General features: G+C 42.0%; 1 protein-coding gene across 3 annotated transcripts in view; it reads right to left on the bottom strand.

Annotated features, from left to right (window-relative positions):
* The window catches only part of NEK10 (NIMA related kinase 10), a 109798-nt gene that overhangs the window by 51570 nt on the left and 34389 nt on the right, over positions 1 to 23839 (bottom strand). For all 3 annotated transcript variants that reach the window (XM_056857366.1, XM_056857367.1, XM_056857369.1), the window contains exons 21-22: positions 23230 to 23332; positions 12612 to 12687 (exon numbers count right to left, since the gene is read on the bottom strand). In XM_056857366.1, coding sequence (XP_056713344.1) covers positions 12612 to 12687; positions 23230 to 23332 — 179 coding nt within the window. The remainder of the gene's footprint in view (positions 1 to 12611; positions 12688 to 23229; positions 23333 to 23839) is intronic.

Here is a 23839-nt window from a genome sequence, read left to right as displayed (position 1 = left end):
GAGGTGTCACTATAGCAGCCATGATGGCCATGCCAAGAAGCCAACGGCCTCCAAGAGCCAATGCAGAGTCACTGCAGAGCATGAGTGAAAGGGAAAAGTTAACAAAAATAAGGAAGAAAGTGCAGAAAATTTCCACATATGGAGCTTTATCATCACCGCACCTGCCTTAACACTCATAGCCACCAAGAAAACAATGTGGAGAATTCTTGCTGTGTGGAAGCTGCCCTAGTTAATTTCATTTATTTTAAAACCTGCAAGTTTTCCATAAACCTCAACCGTTTTGTTCCAAATATCAATTTGACTAATAGGATTAGTCAAAAAGCAAACTAAATCATCAGCATAAGCTTTAACCTTAAAATGATTTCTCCCCAATTGACATCCTGTTATATCTGGGATATTTCTAATCTTTCTCAATAATACTTCTAACACTAAAATAAACAATAAAGGTGAAAGAGAGCAACCCTGTCTAGTACCTTTTTGAATTTCAAATTGTGATGTTAAATTATCATTAATCAGCAGTCTAGCTGATTGATAAGTATAAATATTTCCTATAGCTGACTTAAATTTTTTTCCCAAGCCCATATATTCTAATATTTTTCCATAAATTTCCAATTTACATTATCAAACGCTTTTTCTGCATCTAAAAATATCATTGCTATAGGAGTAGTAACTGACTCTGCATATTCTAAAAGATCTATTACTATTCTAACATTTTGACTAATCAGTCTACCTGGGAGAAATCCAGCTTGGTCCTCATGTATAACCTGATTTAATACTGTTTTAAATCTATTTGCTAAAATAGTTACAAAAAAATTATAATCGTTGTTCAATAATGAGATTGGTCTATAATTTTTGACATCCAATAAATCCGAGTTTAGTTTTGGTATTTAAACTATATTTGCTTGTTTCCAGGTTTGTGGGATGGATATGTTCTGCAAGCAATGATTCATCACCCCTAACAAATATGGAGATAGTTGCTCCATAAAGGTTTTATAATAAAATGCTGTAAATCCATCTTTGCCTGGAGATTTATTTAATTTACTTTTACCTATAACAGTTTTTAATTCCTCCATAGTTATTCTAGAATCCAATAATTCCTTATATTCTTGTGATATTCCATCCCAGTCAAATTAATTTAAATAGACATCCATTTCTTTTTGTCTATATAAATTTGAATAATCTCTAGTTAATTTCAATGGAATGGAGCCTTATAAAAGGCAAAGAGGGATTTCTTCACCAGTTTTCTGATTATGACAGATTAGTATATACAGACAGTGCAATTCTAAAGAAAGTTACACCCTTATAAGCCCATTAACTTCAATTGATTCAGAGGGGAATAACTCTGAGATTGCATTGAAACCCTACCATGCAAATAGTTACAGCTAGCACAAAGCCACATTAGCTGAACATTTTGCAGTTTCATTCTTTTTTTAACAGATTGAGCCGTGCTCTATGTTTTATCCAAATGGATTGAGCATCTGCTCTTCCTATACAGAAATCATATTTTTATTTAATAACAAATCTTTTTGCATGCTAAACTCAATCTTAAAAGACATTTGGCTGTTGAACGAATTTACATCAGCATAAAATTTTAATTTCCCGTGCAATTTGTCAGGATATTTGCATCCTGAAACGGCTTGGAAATATACTTGAATATATGAAACATAAAATTAGACTGAGGAAGGGGGGAAAAAAGAAGCAGATGTCCCCCCCCCACAAAGTTCTGTCATAACGCTGTTTATAGAACACATCTTTTTGCAGATTCTTTTCACCAAAACCTTGATGATTCTTCATATTTTAGCCTTACGATGCAATCCTAAGGGGGGGGGGCAAAAGCGCTTAGGAGGTGGCGTGACCCCGGCACAAATGCCACTTGCATCAGCATAAGGGGCATTTATGCTGGCACTGGGAAGCGGCGCAGCAGTGTCATGCATGGGCACCAGCATAGCCATAGCAGCAGCACACCTCTGGCACAGAGGTTCCCGCTGGTGCCAAAGGAGGTTTTTCCAGGGCTGGGACTGACATTAGTCACCTACCTAAGCCCTTTTGCCCAGGGAATGCCCACTTTTTCCAGTGCAAACTTATGCTGGTAAAAATAATGGCACAGCTTGTTGAACCCACAGGGGTTGGAGGAGCGTTCCTTTTCAGGTTGCTGGCCACGGCACAGCAAGCCACTTAGGAGACGGCTCGGCAGCACCATGATTGTGCCATCCTCGACACAACTGCCCCCCCCCCAGGATTGAGCTGTTAATGTCCAATATTATTCTATTGCATTACAATATTTACATGTGTTTAATTTTAACAAGGATGTGGAGATAAACTTTCCCCCCTAAAAGCAGGTGATGGATCGTATTCTGCTTGTTCTCTGATGGTCTTACAAGAAATAACCAACACACTGGGATTAGGTTTGGTAAATATTAGTTTCTCTGTGCAAAGGTCATCATAAAAGAGACTTGCTTGAGTGATATATTGGTAAAACTAGAGGATTTAGTAAGACAGAGAATGACAAAGGCTGAAAGAAACTAAGCTCAGATCAAACAGCCTGGCTGCATTAATTCAGCCTGCCAAAACAGGGACTCTAATCAATCTGCATCCTTTGGGATTCAAGTGCCAAGAACATACAGCCTTCCTTATTCTTGGGCCCACACCTTTCAAAGACCTGGTGACTCATCAGGTTTAGAAATGCTGTTATGAAAAAATGGAAAGCAAAGTTCAGCCCTACTTGCTGTGTTTATCACACCCCTATGTCTCTCACACTTTTCTGACTTTAAGACCTGGCTTTCTCTTTTTATTTCACCTTTTCTTTCAGTTAGTGGGCTGGGACCCCATGGATCCATTCTGCTACTTGATGGAAGGGAGCCCTCTCTCCAAGCAAGATGTCTCATGTTAGGAGCTCCTTTCATTAGAAGGAAGCACTTCCCAGGAGGACCAGTTCCACAGGATCCAACCAAGTTGGGTGATTTTAGCTTTCATTCAGATCTGGTAATTGATCCACCATCTCAACATTTTGCTTTCATCTCCTTTTTTTTCCTATGATGCCTTGTATTTGGTCAACCAATCAATATGAATTTCTTTTCCTAGACCCTATTATGCCTTGCTCTACTTCTAACTCTGCAGTGATTCCAATTTCTACACTTAGTCTTTTCGCTCCACTTGCTCTGTGCGTGCTCTTCTTTTCCTTCACTCCTCCACCCTTTATTATACTTCTAAGTGTCTCTGGTATAAGTTCTCTGCTCTAACTAGGGTTGCCAACCTCCAGGTATAAGCTGGAGATAAACAGTGTTGCACTTGCCTGTAACTGTTGTTCGTTGAGTGGTCTTCTGTGCAGGCACACATGGGACTGCGCATGCGCAGGCCAGCCACGGAGATTAAAAAGCTTATGGAAGAGTTAGCTCCCTAGGAGCGCCCCCCCTTTTCCCCCGTCAACGACCAAGTGTCAACGGCCGTTCCCTGTCCAACTGCCATTTGACGGGGGGGGGGGGCACTCTTCCCTGAGTTCTCCAATCGCCGCCGCGGGAATACCTCTTTTCAGTGGCATCCCACAGCGGGGAAGGAGGGAGGGATGTGTGCCTGCACAGAAGACCACTCAACGAACAACAGTTACAGGCAAGTGCAACACTGTTTTTCGTTTTCGTGGCTTCTGTGCAGTCCCACATGGGAGAATAGCAAGCTCACTTACTTTGGAGGTGGGTGTGTGATGTTCAACGAAATAACGTATTCAACACTGCTTTTCCCACAGCTGCGTCAGCTCTGGAATCCACATCTACCGCATAATGTTGGATGAAGGTCATCGGTGTGGACCACGTCATGGCCTTGCAGATCTCCACAACGTCCCTTGAAGACGCGAAAGCTGCTGATGCCGCTTGAGCCCTTGTTGAATGTGCATGCAGTTGTAGTGGGAAATCTACCCCTGCTGTCTGGTATGCCACTTTAATGGCCGAAACTACCCATCGTGATAGTGTTTGTGTAGACACCACCTTACCCTTGTTTGGGCCACTAAAACAAATAAAAAGGTTGTTATTCTTTCTGAATGTCCTGGTCCTCTCTAAGTAAAAAAGCAATGCCCTACGTACATCTAGTGAATGAAGCTGCCCCTCCGATGGTGAAACCGGGTTAGGAAAAAATACAGGTAAGATAATATCTTGGGAAAGATGGAATTTGGACACCACTTTAGGCAGGTAAGTCAAACTGGGTCTTAGGACCACTCTGTTGGGAAAAAACTTTGTAAAAGGTGGGTCTACTCTCAAGGCTCTGAGGTCGCTAACCCTTCTGGCCGATGTGATGGCTACTAAAAAAGCTGTCTTGTAAGACACTATGGGTATGTCACTAGAAACCATGGGTTCAAAAGGTTTTGTTGTCAGATGCGATAACACCAAGGATAAACTCCATTGATGAATAGGAATTTGCACCTGTGGAAATAAGTTTTCCAATCCTTTTAAAAACGTTTTACATAATTTATTGGAAAATAAAGAGGCCCCATTTACACCTTCATGGCATGATGACACTGCCGCTAAATGACATTTGATCGAAGAATTCGAGAGGCCGGAGTCCTTTAGGGACAAAAGATATTCAAATATTGCCTGCAAAGTGCAACTTTTCAGTTCCAGTCCTCGTTCTATCGCCCAGTTAGAGAATCTCGACCATTTGTGAGCGTATGCCTTTCTGGTAGATGGCTTACGTGCTGAGATTAACACCTGAGCTACCCTATCCGACCAACCATCTATCCTTTGATTTTCCAGGCCACTAGTTGTAGAGAGGATGGATTGTGATGGAGTACTCCTCCTCTGGTTAGGTGTGGGGAGCTCGGCAGTCTGATATAATTGTGTTCTGTCACATTCCAGAGGATGGCGAACCAGGGCCTCTTGGGCCAAAAGGGTGTTATAAGTATCATATGTGATTTGTCCTGAAGGGCTTTTCCTAATACCTTGTGTATCAAGGGGATGGGAGGGAAAGCGTACAATAGTTTCCCTGACCAAGGCATTTGGAAAGCGTCCCCTAGGGACCCCCTCTCTGTCGCTGCCCTCGAGCAGAACAGTTTGCATCTTGTGTTTTCGCTTGATGCAAAGAGGTCTATTTCTGGCCAACCCCATTGGTGGAATATAGGGTGCAAAAATTGCATTAGAATGGACCATTCGTGTTCCTCGGACTTGTCCCTGCTCAGGGCATCTGCTATGCCATTGGAATGGCCCGCAATATGAATTGCTGACAGGGATACATTGTGTTTGATTGCCCATTCCCATATGAGGGTGGCTTCTCTGCAGAGAGCTAATGAGTTTGTGCCTCCTTGTTTGTTCACATAAAATTTTGACGTTGTGTTGTCGGTTGCGATGAGAACGGCCTTGTTTGTGAGGAACTCTGAAAAAGAAGAAAGGCCGTATCTAATCGCTCTCATCTCTAATATGTTAATATGCATATTAGCCTCCCTTGGGCTCCATCGTCCTTTAGCTGTAAGGGGTTCAATATGGGCACCCCAACCTCCTAGCGAGGCGTCAGTAAAAATTTGGATATCGTGGGAACTGACCCCAAATTCCACACCTTTAAGGAGGTTACGCTCCTCCGACCACCAGCTGAGTGATTTAACAACTACTCTGGGGATAGATAATTTCTTCCCTTGAGGATCTACATTCATTGTAAAGGCTCTTATAAACCAGTTCTGAAGAGGTCTCATGTGGAGTCTCGCATGGGGGACCACAGCCGTGGTCGAAGACATCAGACCCAAGAGTTTCTGGATTGTTACTGCCTTCTGAAACCTCTGTTGTGTGAAATATTTCACCAACTTCTGTATTGATCTAACCCTGGGTATAGGGAGGGAGGTAGCGTGTAGATCTGCATGCAGCACTGCACCTATGAAATCTGTGACTCGTGTTGGGTTGAGGCGTGATTTCTTGAAATTGATGATCAAACCCAATTCAGTAAGAGTAATAGTTGTGATCCTGACTGACCGAGATAGTTCCTCTTGTGAACTAGCCACCATTAACCAGTCATCCAGGTATGGAAATATGCAGCAACCCTGTAGTGTTAGGTAACCTATCACCTCCGCCATGACTTTAGTAAACACTCTAGGAGCTGGAGATAATCCAAAGGGTAATACTGCATATTCGTAATTATTTCCCCCACATGAGAATCTCAAGTATTTCCTACAATCTGCATGGATGGCAATGTGGAAGTATGCGTCTTTTAAGTCCAAAACCGCAAACCACATATCTGGAGACAGTAGGGGTAAGATCTGTTGTAAGGACAACATTCTAAACCTGCGTATCTTCACAAATTTATTCAGGGCCCTCAAATCTAAGATGGGTCTCTTCCCTCCTCCTTTCTTGTCGATCAAGAAATATCGTGAATAGAATCCTATTTGATTCTCTGTGGGTGTGAGGCTTCGAATCGCTCCCTTTTGCAAGAGGGAGTTGACCTCCTCTAACAACTCTTGTTGTGGTTTTCCTGTTACAATAGGTTGAGACATATTTACAGGAAAAGAGGAAAATTCAATAAAGTACCCTTGCTGTATTATATTTAACACCCATGAGTCTTTTGAAATCTGTGACTATTTACTGTAAAATTTTGAAAGACGGTTACCAAACATTGGAACTGTAGAACAATCATAAACTGAAGAATTGTCAGTTAGTCATGCTGAACCTTTCTTATTAGTTTGCTCCTGGAGGGGGTATCCCCCTTTTCTGCCCTTCCCTCTAGGGTTATATCTTTTACCTTGTTGAGGGTTGGGTTGGTATTGTGGTTGGGTTTGTTGTTGCCTTTGGTATCCCCAGGGCTGGTTTCTATTAAACCTGCCATTATAGTAGGATTGAGATTGTCTATTGTAAGGTCGAGGTCTATATGATGGGCCAGAGTGTTGGGTAACCCCCAACGATTTGGCAGTAGCCTTTTGTTTCCTGAGGTTATGCAGCACTTCATCAGTGCTTTCACAGAATAGGGCTTTTGTATCAAACGGCATGTCTTCAACTCTGGCTCTTACATCAGTTGTTAAAGATGATGCCCTTAACCAAGAGTGGTGTCTAAGTACTACACTCGAGGCAATTGCTCTACCTGAACAATCTGCCATATGTCTTGATAATTTATCCCATAAGGACATTTGGTATCGGCCAGACAGTGCAGTAAAGTTAGCTATTCTAATGCCCAAGGTGGCTGAGGAATAAAATTTAGTTTGCGTCCTTCTTTATCTAGGGGAGTTGAGTGTAATCCAGATTTGTACCTAGCTGCTAAAACATCCGTAATAATTGAATTTGGTGGAGGATGTTTATATAAAAATTGACCTTCTTCCTCATCCACTCCATATAAATTCTCTATTTTTTTAATAGATGCTATTACTGATGCTGGTTTAACCCAAGTGGCCATAGCTGTCTGCTTTATTCCCTGAACCAGTGGCAATCTGGTTGGGCCTGATTCAGATTTGAACAATACCCCCATAATGGGGTCAGATGGTTTGGGGTCTGTCTGCATGGTCAGTAATCCCAACGCTTTTGTCATACGGGGGAGGAGCTCTGAAAATAATTTTATATCCTCTGTAGGGGATATTGGGGTTGGGTCTGCCCCCGTATCTCTAGAAGCAGTAAGGTACATGTCCTCTGACCCCAGTTCTGATGCATAATCATTGTCATCATAGGAATCTGTTTCCTCGATGGCTTGCCTGGGCCGTGTGGTTGGCGCATGCATTTCCTCGACGTCGGCTGCTGTTGACGTCGATGGTGTAGGGACTTCCCGTCCCAATTCGGGCATAGGCTGCGAGTCTCGGCGTCGCTGCTTCGGTGGGCCTCTCGCTCTCGAGCCCGATTGTTGTGGCGTATCTCCCGGCCGCAGAAAAACAGCGTCGACACTCTGACGTCGGTAGCCCTCGCCTGCGTTACGACGTCGATAGGCATCGCTCCCGTCATGACGTCGGAGGTCGTCGTTGTTATGGTGCCCGTAATCACCGATGTACGGATAGCCTCCGTATGGAAATGGTGCGTACCACGGTGGGGGGCAGAACCCCCACGGATTCCAGCCTTGGAATTGGGGTCGAGGATCCCATCCCCGAGCTTCCACTTCAGGTAGGTCTTCTGAGTCGGCTGTTAATATATCGGGTGCTTCTAACTCCTCCTCAGTCGAGGATGAATCGAGCATCTCTGCCCCTGAAGGTGATGGGGTAGGAGGGAGCCTTAATGCAGTAGCTGCCGCAGTCTGCAGGCTCTTATGTGGGCTACGCCCCAGTTGTCTAGGGGAGATGTTCTGGGGGGAGTTGGATCTGTCCCTTGGGGACTTAGAGGTTTTTCTGGATGGCTCCCGATGCCTCGGTGAGCGTGCCAATGGGGAAGGTGATCTTGAGTCGTCTCTTAAACCTTCATCCATTATAGTGTTTTTAACCGGCCCTACCGGTGCCGAACGAATAGAGCCCCCTCTTACCGCATTTGAGTTCTTTGATAAATGTTTAGTTTTTTCTTTATGTTTCTTCGCCGGAGGTTCGGATGAGGCTCTTTCAGGGTTTTTTGCAATTTCTTTAACTCTTTTATTCGGCGGGTTGCCAATAGGTTTCCCGGTATCGGGCTGGAAGGCTTTTTCATATAATGCTGCTTTTAATTTCTTCGCGCGGTCTCGGCGGCACTTATCAGTAAGCAAGGAGCATGGTCTACAAGATGCCACTATATGACCTTCTCCAAGACATAGAAGGCAGTCCTGGTGTTCGTCATTTGAGGCCATTTTTGTGCCGCACGAGCTGCATTTTTTAAACAGCGCCATTTTATTTGCTCAATACTCTTCTTTATTAAAATTATTCCCTCAGTTGAATAAGGTAATGTAGTGATTCTATTTTACCTCAGATATTATAGGGAATAACTAGTAAGCTCTGTTCTCTCCGCGGCGGCAGAAAGAGAACTGAGGGAAGAGTGCCCCCCCCCCGTCAAATGGCAGTTGGACAGGGAACGGCCGTTGACACTTGGTCGTTGACGGGGGGAAAGGGGGGGCGCTCCTAGGGAGCTAACTCTTCCATAAGCTTTTTAATCTCCGTGGCTGGCCTGCGCATGCGCAGTCCCATGTGGGACTGCACAGAAGCCACGAAAACGAACACCTGCTATTACAACTGATCTCTGGCCAATAGAGATCAGTTCACCTGGAGAAAATGGCTGCTTTGGCAATTGGCACTGAAGTCCCTCCCCTCCCCAAATCCTGCCCTCCTCAGGCTTCGCCCCGAAAACCTCCTGCCGGTGGCGAAGAGGGACCTGGCGGCCCTAGCTCTAACTCCCATTAATTTTGGATTTATTTTCCATGATTTACCTTCTGCTGAACAATGCTATTTCTTTGAGTTTATTAATGGTCTTCTACCCGTGGTCACATTTTGATTTGCTTCTCAACCCATCTTCTTGCATTTGATCTCTTTCCCTCAGGCTCTTGGACAATTCTTTGTGGATAAAGTTTCTATTATTCTTGTGTCTGTTCTCTCTCTCTCCCTCTCCCTCTTTCTACTTCTAATTACTTCACTTGCAAATTTTCCTCTTTTATCTTCATTTATCTTTGGATGATTTTCCTCTTTCTCTGTCTTCCAACCAATTCCCCATATGCTTCCATCCTCTACTGAAATTTATTTTTCCTGTTATTATTCCTTTATGATTGCATATTTTAATCTCTCGGTGTCACCTAGTATTTTCAACTCTTCTTGTCTGGTACCTATTGTTTTTCCAGTTCCAAAATGAATAATGAGTATTTGCTTAAACCATACTACCAATCCACATGCAAGCTTTATTAGTACTTTACTGGAGTTCCCCAGTTTTTCATGATCTCAGCATATCCCAAGGTTACCTCCTTTGAAAATCATTATCATATGCTGAGACAACACAAACGCTCCTTTGGACTGGGGGAATTAAAATGGTGAATTCTTCTTCCTCTTTTATAACCCAGGAACCAGATGTCCTGCTGTTATACACATGATAAATTTTGTGGCTTGTGAGATGACATGATAAATTTTGTACTTTTGTGGCTTGTGAGATGATATTCTCAGTCTTGCAGAAAGAAATGTTAAAATAACCAGATAAGTTTAACATTCAGTTCCCCATCAAACCCCAGAAAACAGAGACTAAAAAAATCCTCAAAAATACATTTTGATACCAGCAATTATTCTTAATATAAACTGTTGCAAACTATAGATTTTTGGAAACTTTCAGTTGCCTTTTCAAGTTGCTCAAACCAACGTGTGAAGCTGCAAACACACACAAAACCAAAAATAACCAGTTAACAAAAAGCCAAAAATAGAAAAACACACATATATGCAAAGAAAGCCAGAAACTACAGAAGATAAGTATCAGAGGAAGGAGAACATTTTCAATGAACGCTAAATGGCATATACTAATGAAATAAGGTTAGTAAGGGAACTCTTCCCCAAAGGGTGCTACTACAGAGAGACCCTGTACTTTGCAGTACCTAAATTTATATCACACATGGATGGAACCCAAGAGCAACCATTTGCTACAAATCTCAAAAGAACACAGAAATGTGTATAAAAGGAAACTCTCTGAATTATGCTGGATCCAAAGGATTTTAAAAGGGCCTAGAAGTACAGATGCTAAGAATTTGCTCCAATAGCATTTACCAGCCAGTCAAACATGCCATCTTTAACTGCCACACACGAGCCGGTTTTGGGTCTCTTTGGCTTGGCACCATAACGACTCAAGCATCTGCCAAACAGGTTCTTAGCAGCACAATAGTTGTGCTTGCCCACTTCTCTTTATGACCTACACAGTAGGTGTGGTTACTTGCTAACTTTCATTTCTTTAGAGCAGGGTTCCCAACGTGGCACCCACAAGTACTTCCCTGGGCACTTGCTAAGCTTTTCAGAAAGCGGCCGTGTCCTTAGTAAGTCTGGGCTTGTTACTGGTTGCCCTCATTCAAATGAAAGTGTTTTCCACAGATGCAGCAGCCCCTGCAGGATCAGGAGAACTGGTAAGAACCTGAGTTTTCCTTAGTCAGTGTGTGGATCAATTCCCTCTTCAGGCTTTTTATTCTCCAATCTCCTTCTCTCTTCGCACTTGAGCTTTCTATTTCTTCTTATTCTCCTTACCCTCTTCCTATAATTTTTTTACAAGAAAACGTGTTTTTTTTTAAAAAAAAAAACAGGCACCACATAAAACTAAAAGTCTTATTAATATGGGAAGCCAGGGAGCATTTTGATTTATATGACATGAATGTCACTAAATAGTGTCAGCAAGAATGTTTGGCAGTCAGAGCAGAGACAGTTCAGACATTGACAGGCCAATGGTCTTATTCAGTATAGGGCTGCTTTGTGGAATAAAACGAGACAGAGGAGGTTAGTTAGAGTGATGGCACTGACTTTTTGATCTGACTGTTGCCATGAGTTTCTTTTGCAAAGCTTTGTTTTGGGCTTAGAGTCTAGGGAGCTGAGTTGTTTGTTGCATGAGGGGAGGTGTGTTCATGAGTATAAGATCATACTCTCCTTCTCCAGGCTTCCCTTCTCTTAATGGCTGGGCCACGCTCCCAACCAAAGTACAGATCTTAACAGACCAAGGGTCAGACTCTGAAAAAGGCAGCGTCATGTATTTAGTGTGGTCCTGAGCAATTCTTTTTCAAAGTGAGAAGGAAGGTGTTGCACTTAGTTCCACCTGCTGCGGCAGCCACTCTGGGGTAGCATTCAACCTTCACCTGTCAAAATTCCAAAAGTAACTGCAGATCAAAAAGGTTAAGGACTCCTGATTTAGATGCCTTTGGAATTGCTTCTGGCTGTCCTCCATTCCCCCCACCCCCGCAAACAGAACATACAGAACATGAATGAAACTGTTGGATCATCCACTACAGAAAGGACGACTTCTCCCAGACTCCCTAGCAAAACTCATCAATTCCCAGCTAGGGCATGGGGTTGCCTCCGATCAGCTAGCTATTGTAGCACACATTCTTCCTTGTCTACCTGTTCTATGGGCAGTGCTAACAGCTATGGATATGCACAAAAGTGTTATTTATTATAATTTATTTTACAAATAAAGAATAGAATTTTAATTTGTATGGGTTGGTCCTTTTATAAATTGAATACAGTTATAGTTTTAACATTTGAAAAATTTAAGGCAATTTCCATTACGATGTTTATTGTATGCATTATACTTTTTTACATTGTTTTCTAATTCTGTAATCCAGCTTTATTGTATTCTACTGTTTTATTTCACTCGTCTTCAATTTGGTAATCTTGTTCTATTGCACTGTTTGCTGTATGTATTCCAGTATCATTTCTGTAGTCTGTAATTTTGTAATCCAGTTTTAATGATTGTTCATATCATTGTTAAATTGTGTTATTTGCCTTGCATCTCAGTGAGGAAGATGGACTATAAATGAATAAATATATACTTTGTATTCATTTTCTTTATTGCAATTGTTTTACCTGTTTAGATACTTTTTCATATTCTTTGTTTTCCTGAATTAATTATGACATCACTAAAGTAAAGACTCCAAATTTATACTCGGAAATTAATAGCATGGACAGAGCAGTGCCTGACTATACAATGGCTAAAATATATTTTAAGCAGCTAAAATCTATTTAAACGGCAACTTCCAATAAATTCACAAAAGGCCATTTTAATTTTAAGACAAACTGGCCTTTCCAAACTCTAGAACTAACATTGTCTTACCAGGAGTAGAGAATAGTTCCAACAATTGATGTCAGCTTGCTATTTTCTTGTTTTTGCTTTGCAAGACCAAAGTCAGCTGCAATAAGGGGGAAAAATGAGTCAGTTTTTCCACAAACACTTCAAATTTTAGTTACTCCAAGTTGCCAATTAGTTGCCAATCAGCAAAAGTTTACTATAATTGAAAATGCTGGTTTTCACAATTTAAACCAGGCAACACATTATTTGCCCACCTCCCGCACCTGCCCTTGTTTTTTGTTTTGTTTTTGCTGTCAAGTCACAGCTGACTTATGGCGACCCCATAGGGTTTTCAAGGCAAAAGACATTTGGGGGTGGTTTGCCATTGCCTGCCTCTGTGTAACAACCCTGGACTTGCTTGGTGGTTTCCCATCCAAATACTAACCAGGGCCGATCCTGCTTAGCATCTGAGATTTGACAACATGGGACTAGCCTGGGTTACCCAGGTTAGCCTTTGTGTTTAACGAAGCATATTTCAATATGGGGGGGGGCAGGTCTCCTGCTTGAGAGGAAGCTTCCCAGCACTGCTCCCCCATACCCCACTGCTGCTTCATGGCAGGCCGATGGGGATGGCTTGCCAGCATCACATATGGCACAAAGCCAGAAGTGATGTCATCATGCTGGGTGATGCTCTACAATCCTCCCATAGACTTTTGAGTGAATCCTGAAGCATCGCTCTGTCATGAAATCATCACTTCCGTTTTGTGACCCTGAAGTGAACCTATCCTTGGCCCTGTTTCTCCCATCTACCTCAATTTGATCTATCAATTTTTAGGCAGTAGTCTGTCAGTACCAATATAATAAGTTTACAATTAGCTCTTCACTGTGCACTAGGTCTGTGCCAACAGTATGGAATAGAAATGGATATTTTAAAAGCAATTTATGAAGATTAGAGCTGAGCAGATGCCAAAACTAACAACATATTAACTACAGAAACACTTACTTAGGCAACTTTGACTCCAATCTAAGCTAAATCAGCTATTGTGCTTGGCAACCGCTGAAAAGCAGTAACTCCCTGAAGCCAAATCCCAGGGTAATAGAGCAATTTGATCTTTGCAAAGGTCACATAAAATCTTTGAATTGTCAGCAGAATATTTTGTTTCAGCTCTTATCACCGTGCAAAATATTAAATTAAGCTCTGTCATGAGAAAGAAAGTGACAGGGTTAGCAAGGAAGTTGCTTCTCCCTTGCCTGTAGGGATTTCCCTTATCCACTTCCGGGCTGTCCCTCCTTGTCTGAGGCTTGCAGGGCAAGGATGTGGGCTGTTGCTGCCCGTCTGCTTCCTTCTCCAGTGCCAGTATCAGCACTGCAGACGAGTGAGGCATCACTTGCAGGCACAGAAATGCAACAGAAAACTGTGCACGTGTATGTTGCACATTAGCTACAACAGTTCACATTTATCTAAGGTTAAATTATCGTTTAGTGCTACCTCTATAATCCATGCTCAGGCTCTATATTAAAAGCCAAACACTTACCTATGTCTACCGTCATCAAAGTGTCTGTGCACATTACAATATATTACATTTACTCTTACAAGGCAAAACCTATACAGTCTTGCTGTGAGAAAGTCAAAATGGAAACAGTTGGATATATTTCCAAGTACACGGGCATAGGTTTAGGCTGTATGGGATGGAAGAGTTAGGATCTGTATTTTAGACGTCACAAACTAAGGCAAAAGTTGGGGCAGAATTGGGGATTAAAAGAGCGCTTTCTTGGTCTCCAAATACTGCTCAGACCAATGAACACTCCTTCCATGTAGTTCAACCCAACCAGTTGTGACCTATTAATGCAAATACCCAACTTTTCAAAAGATCATTTTATATTAAACCATGAGCAGCAATATACACATTTAGTTTTCAAAGGTCAAAATTATGCCCCTTAGTTTTGGACTGGAGCTCATAATGACACAGAGGAATGGAAACTTAAGACTGGGAAACGGTGCCACTCCTGGAATTTGCTGTCAGAAGTGACAGCTTCACATTACATCATGGTGAAGATGGCCTTGGAAATGCTTTAATCACAGCTGGGTTTGCGTCCTAATAATACTGTAATGTATCCCTTGTCCCATTCTCCCCCCACACCCCGCCCCATGAAACCAGTATGTAATGGAACTTCTGTTAGCAGCATTTCAGGTACTCAGTGTTAAGCAAATTTTTTAAAACCAGGTTTGAGATGAAGTAGGACATTTAAAGGAGACCACTCTGACGAATACTAGCAGATTCTTCAAAGAGTATCATTCTCAACGATTGCAATGTATTTCTGTTATTTCACTAGTTGCTGCACTCTGAATAATTTCTTCCCTACGTTCCTGTCAAGCCAACTGACCCTGTTAGAGCCTTTGGGTCAGGGTTTGACTACACAATATAATTTTTCCAGATACATTGCCAGGTCAGGTTGACAGCCATGGTCTGGGAGGGCCATGCTTCCCAGTTGCAGGTAGGCTCTATTTAGATCAGTACCATGGTATGGAGGAAGAACAGGCTTCGACCCTCCCTCTGGGCCATTTTCCTGATCTGAAACAGCTCTGAGGAGCCCTGTCGTGGAAGCTTAGCATATACTGGTAGGCAATGTGTGAAGTCCCTTCTCCTGACCCAGCACTGTCCCAACCGAAACCAGTCCCACGCATGCCTGCAAAGCATGGAACTCCCAGACCACAGCTGTCAACTCACTCTGGGGACATAACTGGGGGAAATGTATGGTATAGGTATGGCCACAGAAAAACTGAATCCAAAGCTGTGTGTCACTTTTCCTTGATGCCCTTGCAAGAAATACAATAGGGCTGTTCAAGTGCTTCTATTTGCCTTTTTCACAGGAAAAAAATATTTTACTTATTAAGTTGTCCTTCTGACATAACACCTTATCCCAGTTTAAATTTACTTACACAGGGCCAACTCAAACATTCAGGGGACATGTGGTAAAGTCTTCCCTTGGAACTGCTAGAAAGTATCCCCTAGTCCATGCCTTATACTCTGTGAGAGAGTGACAGAGTTCAAGAACTGAAAGGGGCCTTCTAGACCATGTAATCCAACCCCTCCCCCCTGCCCACCAACTCAATGTAGGAAATCTTAAACCAGAACATGCATGAAAAACATTCTAGGAATGCACAGGCTCTTCTTATGCAGTGATTTTTTAAATTGCCTGAATGTTAGCTCACAAGCTGCCATAACCGTCAATTTGACTGGGTGAATATTTTAATAAATCATAAAATTTTGACATAGGATGAGTTCAATGTGGATTTTTACTACAATCTGAAATGTTAGCTCTGTGGAAAGGCCATAACAGAAGGCCATGTGGATTTTGAAAAACTTCTATTAAAAAAATATATACAGACAGATATGAATCTATCACATCACAGAAAGGCAGAACTGAGGCAACAAGTAACACCCTCAAGTGGAATTCAAATTAAGACTGAAGATGTGATGTTCATTCAGTGACCTTTTGCACAATTTGTGACTTCGAAGCTTTGCAGTTGGAAATAACAAGTTAACAACATTTGTTAATTGTTTCTCACATTACATATGTTACAGCCACTTGGGATGGAAAGGCTTTTACGCTTCTCTGTTGCTAAAGGTGAGGACAGATGGAACGTTTCAAGTGTAGTTTGAACAGATATCTTGACCCACTGTATTTATTTACTTATTTAATTTATACCCCATCTCTCTCCCCAATGGGAGAGAAAGCAGCTTACATCATTAACCTCTCCTCCATTTTATCCTCACAACAACCCTGTGAAGTAGGTTATGCTGAGAGTGTGTGACTGGCCCAAGGTCACCCAGCAACCTTCCATGGCACTAGTGGGGATTTGAAACTGGGTCTTCCAGATACTAGTGTGACACTCTTAACCACTACACTGGCTTTCTCCAGCGGTGTGGGGGGGTATAGTACTTCAAGTTTCCTCTCTATCAGAAAACTATCAGGTGTGATGGAGGTCTATCCAACACTACCCATGCCATTGTTATGCTTCTCCTGCAGTCCTAGAAGCAATTTTGAACTATTTTTTTAAAGTCTTCATTTTTGGGGGGGTAAAATGTAAAATACATATATGCATTTTTTAAAGAAAACGAACAGGACAACCTGGCTGAAGTGTAAGAAGCAAGGCCAAGAGCTTATCGATGTTTGACTTCAAGACCCATAGACATGCAAGTCAAGTTGTGATACTGCTTTTACATAATGAACCTGTTGTGACATTGTTATGGAGCTGCCCTCACTCTCAGATGCTGAAGAACTGAAAAGCAGCACAGGAGCAGACTTGCTGGTTTGTTCTGAGACCTAATATTGGTAGTATCAAAGCCAGATTATGTCGTGGCACAGGCGAGGAGCGAGGGCTGTAAGCGTAGTCTGGGGAACAGTCCAAGGTCATTCACAGTGAAGGCAGAGTCCGAGATATCAATACAGACAAGGGAAGTCCAAAGCGTTAGTCAGAGCCAGTCCAAGAAGTCAGGATACCAGGAATCCAATGGATAGCAGGGAAACAAGGCAGGTAAACAAGGCAGGTACTCAAGGAGGTTGGTGACAAGTTGCTTGCACAACAGCCAAGCCTAACTGATGGCTTAAATCCCTTCCCCTGCTGCTTAGCAGCCAGCTGATGCTGATGAGGCTGAGTTCACAGGTGGTGCTTCAGCCCTGCTCTTCCTCATCACTGCTACTGGGGAGGTTCCTCTGTAAAGCCTTCAGCCTAGCACTTTGCCGTCTCTGCTGCATTGCCAGACGGACCTGTTTTCTCCTCTGCTCCAGTGGCCCTGGCGAGGCCTCTGGAGACACTGCATGTTGCAAGGTGTCAGGTCCAACTGGAGTCCTTGAGCTGGCTGGCTGCAGACATGGTGAGTCATCCCCTGACCTTCGCTGATCCTCCCCTCCGGCAGGCTGTAGGCCCTGTGGTTGTTCCTGTGGGACTTCTGCCTGAGGATGTCCCTCTTCGTCAGAGGAGGTCTCTGCAGGCTGACTCATGACAGATTATTTTGTAGTGGGATCTGAAGCCAACCATTTGGTTTACTTTTGGGCCTACACAATACATGCAAGTGTATCATGCCTGTAGCAGTACGATGTTTTAGATGGCTCGGGGGCACTGGTACTTGATCATTTTTATCTGTTGTAATAATCAACTATGCTGCAAAATATAGCAAATCTACCAAAGCAAACTGAGCAATTCTTCAGGCATATCTTAAAACATATAAGAATGGTGCTTGCCTGACAAATATTGAATCAAATAAGCATTATTTTATTGCCTTTCAGAAAACATCCACCATAATCTTTTTATGAGTAATCTAAAGAAAACAAACCTTGTGTGTGTTAAGTGCCGTCAAGTCGCTTCTGACGCATGGCTTTAATGGTATCGTAGACCATTTGGTAAGATATACAGATAAAATAATAGGATTCCCAATAATGCCACAGTTACAACGGACAAAGCTGGATAAACTCCACTGTCTTCCCATCTCTCTCTTTTGTTTAACGCTTATGTTTCTCAAGTGCTAATTTTGGGCATGTTGCAAAAGCTGCTCCAGTCCTCTACTGGGAGAGGCTGAATAAGTACAGTAACTAAAGGGAATGCAAGAGCACCATTCAGTGGTTGTATGCTTTAGTACAACCTGGCTCCTGTTTTTTCTAGAAACACAGTGAATGAATGTTTTTTAAAGTGTAGCAACAGAATCATCTGAATATCTTCTTATATGAGACAGGTGTGGCTACTCTGTTTTGTTAGCAGGAAGAATTTTTCTAATCTGCAAGTACAGGATGAGATGATGAAAAATGAATTAGATTTAGATGAAGGTGGAGTGAAAATTGGTGGAAGGAACATTAACAATTTCAGATATGCAGATGGCATTACTTGCAGAAAACAGCAAAGAATTGAAACGACTACAGATGAAGATGAAACGACTACAGATGAAGATTAAAGCAGAAAGTGCCAAAACAGCTGAACATCAAAGAATGATAGGGCTAGAAGGTACCTCAAGGGTCATCTAGCCCAACCCCCTGCACAATGCAGGAAACTCACAGCTACCTCCCCCCCCTCCCCCAGTGACCCCTGCTCTATGCCCAGAAGAAGGCAAAAAGCCTTCAGGATCCCTGGGCCAATCTGGCCTGGAGGAAAATTCCTTCCTGACCCCAAAATGGTGACTGGCATTACATTGGGAATATAAGAAAGCATGATGACAGCTGAGCACTGGCTCATTCCTTCCTGCCTTCCCTCTCACAATATGCCTAAATTTATAGTGAGTCACAGAGTCAGCATTGCTGTCAGATGGCCATCTAGCCATTGCTTAAAAAATGCCAAAGGAGAGCCCACCACCCCCTGAGGAAGCCTATTCCACTGAGGGAACTGCTCTACCTGTCAGGAAGTTCTTCCTAACATTTAGCCAAAAGCTCTTTTGATTTAATTTCAACCCATTGGTTCTTGTCTGAACTTCTGGGACAACAGAAAACAAACTCTGTTCCATCCATCAAGAGGACTAAAGTAATGACTACTGGGGAATTACACAACTTTAAGGTTGATGATGAAGAAATTGAAATTGTTAAAGATTTTCTATTCCTTGGCTCCATCATCAACTGAAAGGGAGATGGCAAGCAAGAAATCAGAAGGAGAGTGAGACTGGGAAGGGCAGCCATGGTGGAACTAGAAAAGATTCTTAAGTGTAAGGATATGTCACTGGCGACCAAGATCAAGATAATTCATACCATAGTATTCCCTATTATGATGTATGGGTGTGAAAGTTGGATAATGAAGAAAGCTGACAGGAAGAAAGTTGATTTATTTGAAATGTGGTGCTGGAGGAGAGTTTCGCGGGTACCATGGACCACCAAAAAGACAAATAAGTGCGTTCTACAGCAAATGAAGCCCAAACTCTCCCTAGAAGCTAAAATGGCTAAATTGAGGCTATCGTACTTTGGTCACATGATGAGAAGACAAGAGTTATTGGAAAAGACACTAGTGGCAGGGAAAGTTGAAGGCAGCAGGAAAAGAGGAAGTCCCAACATGAGATGGATTGATTCAATTAAGGAAGCCATGGCCCTCAGTTTGTAAGACCTGAGCAAGGTTGTTAACTACGTTTGGAGGTCATTAAATCATAGGGTCACCATAAGTCGGAAGTGACTTGAGAACACTTAACACACACACGATAAAATGGAGGGTTATAGAATGTGCTTCCTGGTATCTGAATAAGCTCTTAAAGTTAGAATGTTTTCTTCCATTAATCAATCATATATGATTACAGGCATGCACAAACGCACACAATCACTCACATGTATACTATCAGCAATGCCATATTGTAGCTGTTTCTTTTTCCATATGTTTCATGCTTTGATGTCACTAGCTTAGTTAAGCAACAGAAATTAAAGGTAACAGGGTACCATTCTTTACATCTGAATGATGCTTCTAGATAGGCCTAAACCAATACATGTGAGTGCTGCTTCTGATACACATATAGATTCCATTCCTTCAGCTTTCAGTTCTTATGCCTTATTTTACTGTTGTTGTTTTCTCCCTGGTGTCACCAGCCCCTTTCCCTAGAATCACAAGGATGGAAGGAAGTTGCTCATGTGATGCAGTAACTGAGACATAATCAATTCCCGCATCTGACATCCTTGGGTCGCCTTCTTTCCCAGCCTATGTATTTACATTTAGAACTTTGCCATGCTTATTGGTCTAAAGACTCTGAAAGCACATTTAAATAAAACATTAAAAAGCCATAAATATATTAAAATATTTATCAAATAATACAGTCTTGAAATACAGCTGCGTAAATGTGAGCCAGTGTGATACAATAACTAGAATTGCAGACCAGGGTTGAAATCACTCAGCTACGAAGCTCACTGGCTAGTCTCTCAGCCTAAAGTACCTTCCAGGGTTATTGTGAGGATAAAAAGGGATAGGGCAAGATATGGGAGGAAGAATATGTATGCAGTCCTGAGCTCTTTGGATCATAGAGGAATAAAATGAAATAAATAAATAAGCTTGGTCAGATGGTCTAATCCCAGCCACAATACAGGCAGGGTCCCGCATATACCAACCTGCTGAAATGCTATACATTATCACCGATAGAAATAGGCCATGTAACGACTTCTCATAAAATTCTAAATTATACCTTATTGTAAGGTAAAGTAAGTGCATGTAAAGGTCTGCCACCTACTTGAGAGCCAGCATGGTATAGTAGTTGTGTTGGGCTGGTGATACCTAGGTTCAAAACCCTATTCAGCCATGAAGCTTACTGGAGGACTCTGGGCTAGTCACTATCTCTCACCTTAATCTACATCACAGATTTGTAAGGAAAAAATGGATGGCAGAACTATATACGCTGCCCTGAGCTTCTTCAAGAAAGGGGAAGATATTATTTAATGAATGAATGAATAAGAGATTGAGCTAAACACATTCAAACAAAAAGTATAATATCTGAGGTACTCTTGACTAAGTCACAAAAAAAGAACAAATGTTCATTGGCATGTCAAAGGCAATAGGTATAGTAGCTATGTAGTTTACTGTTCCTAAAAACATTCTAACACAGCTTATCGGGTTTTAAGCCCCACTACATCTTTTGGAAATATATAAGGCAAGACAAACTATTCCCACAAACAGTTCAATTCCAGTTTATGGCATTTAGCTACTAATGGGAGAAAGCCTTAAGATCGTCTTTCAAAGTGTATTGTAGTAAGTGATAATTACTTAAAACACATGGTCTAAAGCTCATAATCACATTATTTTAATTATTCATGGAGCCCAAATGAGAAACAGGGACATTCAGAAAAATCTTCTGTCCCAATAGAAGCAAAGTTAATTTCCCCCCAAAGTGTTTATTTGTTCTTCATAAGACATTACTATAACACACTAAATTGACTCACAGAAGCATCTTTCACAGATACATGGCTGACTCAAATCAACAAATTAATTGAATGAAGAATTAACTTCCAGAAGTAGCAACAATAGAAAAGTTCGCCCATTCTATTTCTGCTTAGTGCAGAACTCACCCCGCTGGTACTTTCACATGGACAGTACCCATTCCACATCTCTGAACATTTCAAACACCTGAATAAAAATGCAGCAAATAATGGGTGGTATGCTGAACTTGTTCAGAATATAGAAGAAGGCTGAGATAGTTCAACCTATCTGTCTCCTTGGAAGGATATGGGTTGCAATACGGGGAATGTGCATCCCCTGTAGAATTGTTAGAATCAATTTCTTTGTAACAGAGTCATTATGATAACAGTTCTCTCCTATACCACAGCCCTCACCAGCCTTCAGGAATTGATTGTTGATCTCATCCTGACACTATAAAGTGACTGTTCTCCTTGGAAGTCATGGTCCATGTAAATCATGATCAGAGACATATAAAGGCAAGGGCTTCCCACTGTCTTCTAGAAACTGGGAAGAATTGGATTTATGAACCAATTCAGAGGAGACGTAGTGGCTAGATGGTCTTTGGATTGTGAATCCCAGGTTCAAACTGCTATTCAGCCATAAAGCTCACCTAGATTCGACTTCAATAGCACCTCAGAGACCAAAAAGATTTTCAGGGTATACGCTTTTGAGAGTCAAAGTTCCTTTTGTCAGGTATCAGCAGATGAGAACTTCCTGGTGATCCCTGGCCCTAAGAGCATGTGGCTGACCTTGACGAGAGCCAGGGCTTTTTCAGCCCTGGCTCTGGCCTGGTGGAATGCTCTGCCTGATAACATCAGGGCCCCGCGGGATCTGAAGGAGTTCCGCTGGGCCTGTAAGACAGAGCTTGTCCACCAGGCCTCCCCTCTTCCTCCCTTTGAATGGGAATAATACCGACTGAAGGAGCACCACCTGTACGGCATTCACAGCATATTCGGGAACTAGTGTGATATCATGTTGGGAGTTTTAGAGTTTTATTGTTTTATTTTATTAATGACTAGATGCACTGAATGATATATGATGTTACCCGCCCTGAGCCGGCTTGCTGGGGAGGGCGGGTTATAAGTCTGAAAAAATAAATAAAATAAATAAATATAAGCTTTGATCCGCGAAAGCTTATACCCCCAATATCTTGTGGTCTCTAAGTGCTACTGGACTCCAATCTAGCTCTTCTACCGCAGACCAACCTGGCTACCCTCTAAAGCTCACCTAATGGCCTTGGGGACTGGATTTTCAGCCTAACATACTCCTCAGGCCTTTATTAAGTCCACAGGATACATCCTTGCAGGAAGGAAGGGTGGCACGGAGAACCTTTTATAAAAATACATTAACTCTCTCACTAAATGGAGACAATCTTATGCAAGTGATCCTTAATGCCAAATAAAGGTGTGATTTGATTTGATGTAAGTGATCCTGAACTTCCTGGAGGACGGGGAGTACACAAATGGGACATACAAGATATACTGGAGCAAATCTCTGTTCATGAGCAAAGTGTTTTCCTTCAAAGAAGAAAACCACATCTATAACTCTGACAAATTTACTACTTCTCACCTACACAGAAGGGTACACAGTAAATACATATGCAAGCAGTACATAGACCTATCTAAACAGAAAAGGTTTAATATGTGGATATATATTAAAAATGGTTCAAGGTTTTCATTTATTCCAAATTTACTAGCCCAGACTGAAAAGAAATCAATTTCTGCTGAAACCTGCTAGCATTACAAAATTAGAACTTACTGATTGTTACTTTATCCTTATCTCCCAGCATGACATTGTTTGGAGTGAGGTCTCTATGGATAATTCTCTTCTCTTTGTGCAAATACCGAAGAGCTAAACACAGCTTTACAACAAAGAAAAACCTTAATATAAATGCAAAACCATAGATATTGGTGACTATCAAATGGTAAGTTCAGAACCTAGCACTGGAGAAACAAGTTTTGTGGGTAGTTACATGGAACCTCTGGACACACTGTGGCATCAAAACTGTAATGGATGAGATAATTTCTAGGATGGTATAAAACCAACTGAAGGCCGTAGTTTGTTTACCCAATAAGCATATCCAAAATGTCCCCGTTATATTATTCATTCCATGCACTCTATCAGTCCTACAGTGCACTTTTATCTAGGATGTACAGGGGGCAAAGCTGGTTTGCTTCTAACAGTCCACCGTGTTCCTGTATACCCCCTCCAAAAAGAAGACCTAGATGTGTACTCTAACGCTCCGAAGAGAGTAACGCTTACCAGGAAGCTTTATCAATTTTGCTCCTGCTTTCAAAGGCAGGAAATGAAACAGACGAAAAGCTTTATCCTCAATTTTGCAGAAAGGCCAACCAAAGTCTTAGTGCAA

This window comes from Euleptes europaea, chromosome 11, assembly GCF_029931775.1.
Source record: "Euleptes europaea isolate rEulEur1 chromosome 11, rEulEur1.hap1, whole genome shotgun sequence".
In the NCBI taxonomy this organism is placed as follows: Eukaryota; Metazoa; Chordata; class Lepidosauria; order Squamata; family Sphaerodactylidae; genus Euleptes; species Euleptes europaea.
Note: the sequence above shows the minus strand (reverse complement) of the source record. Positions and strands in the feature narration are given on the sequence as shown.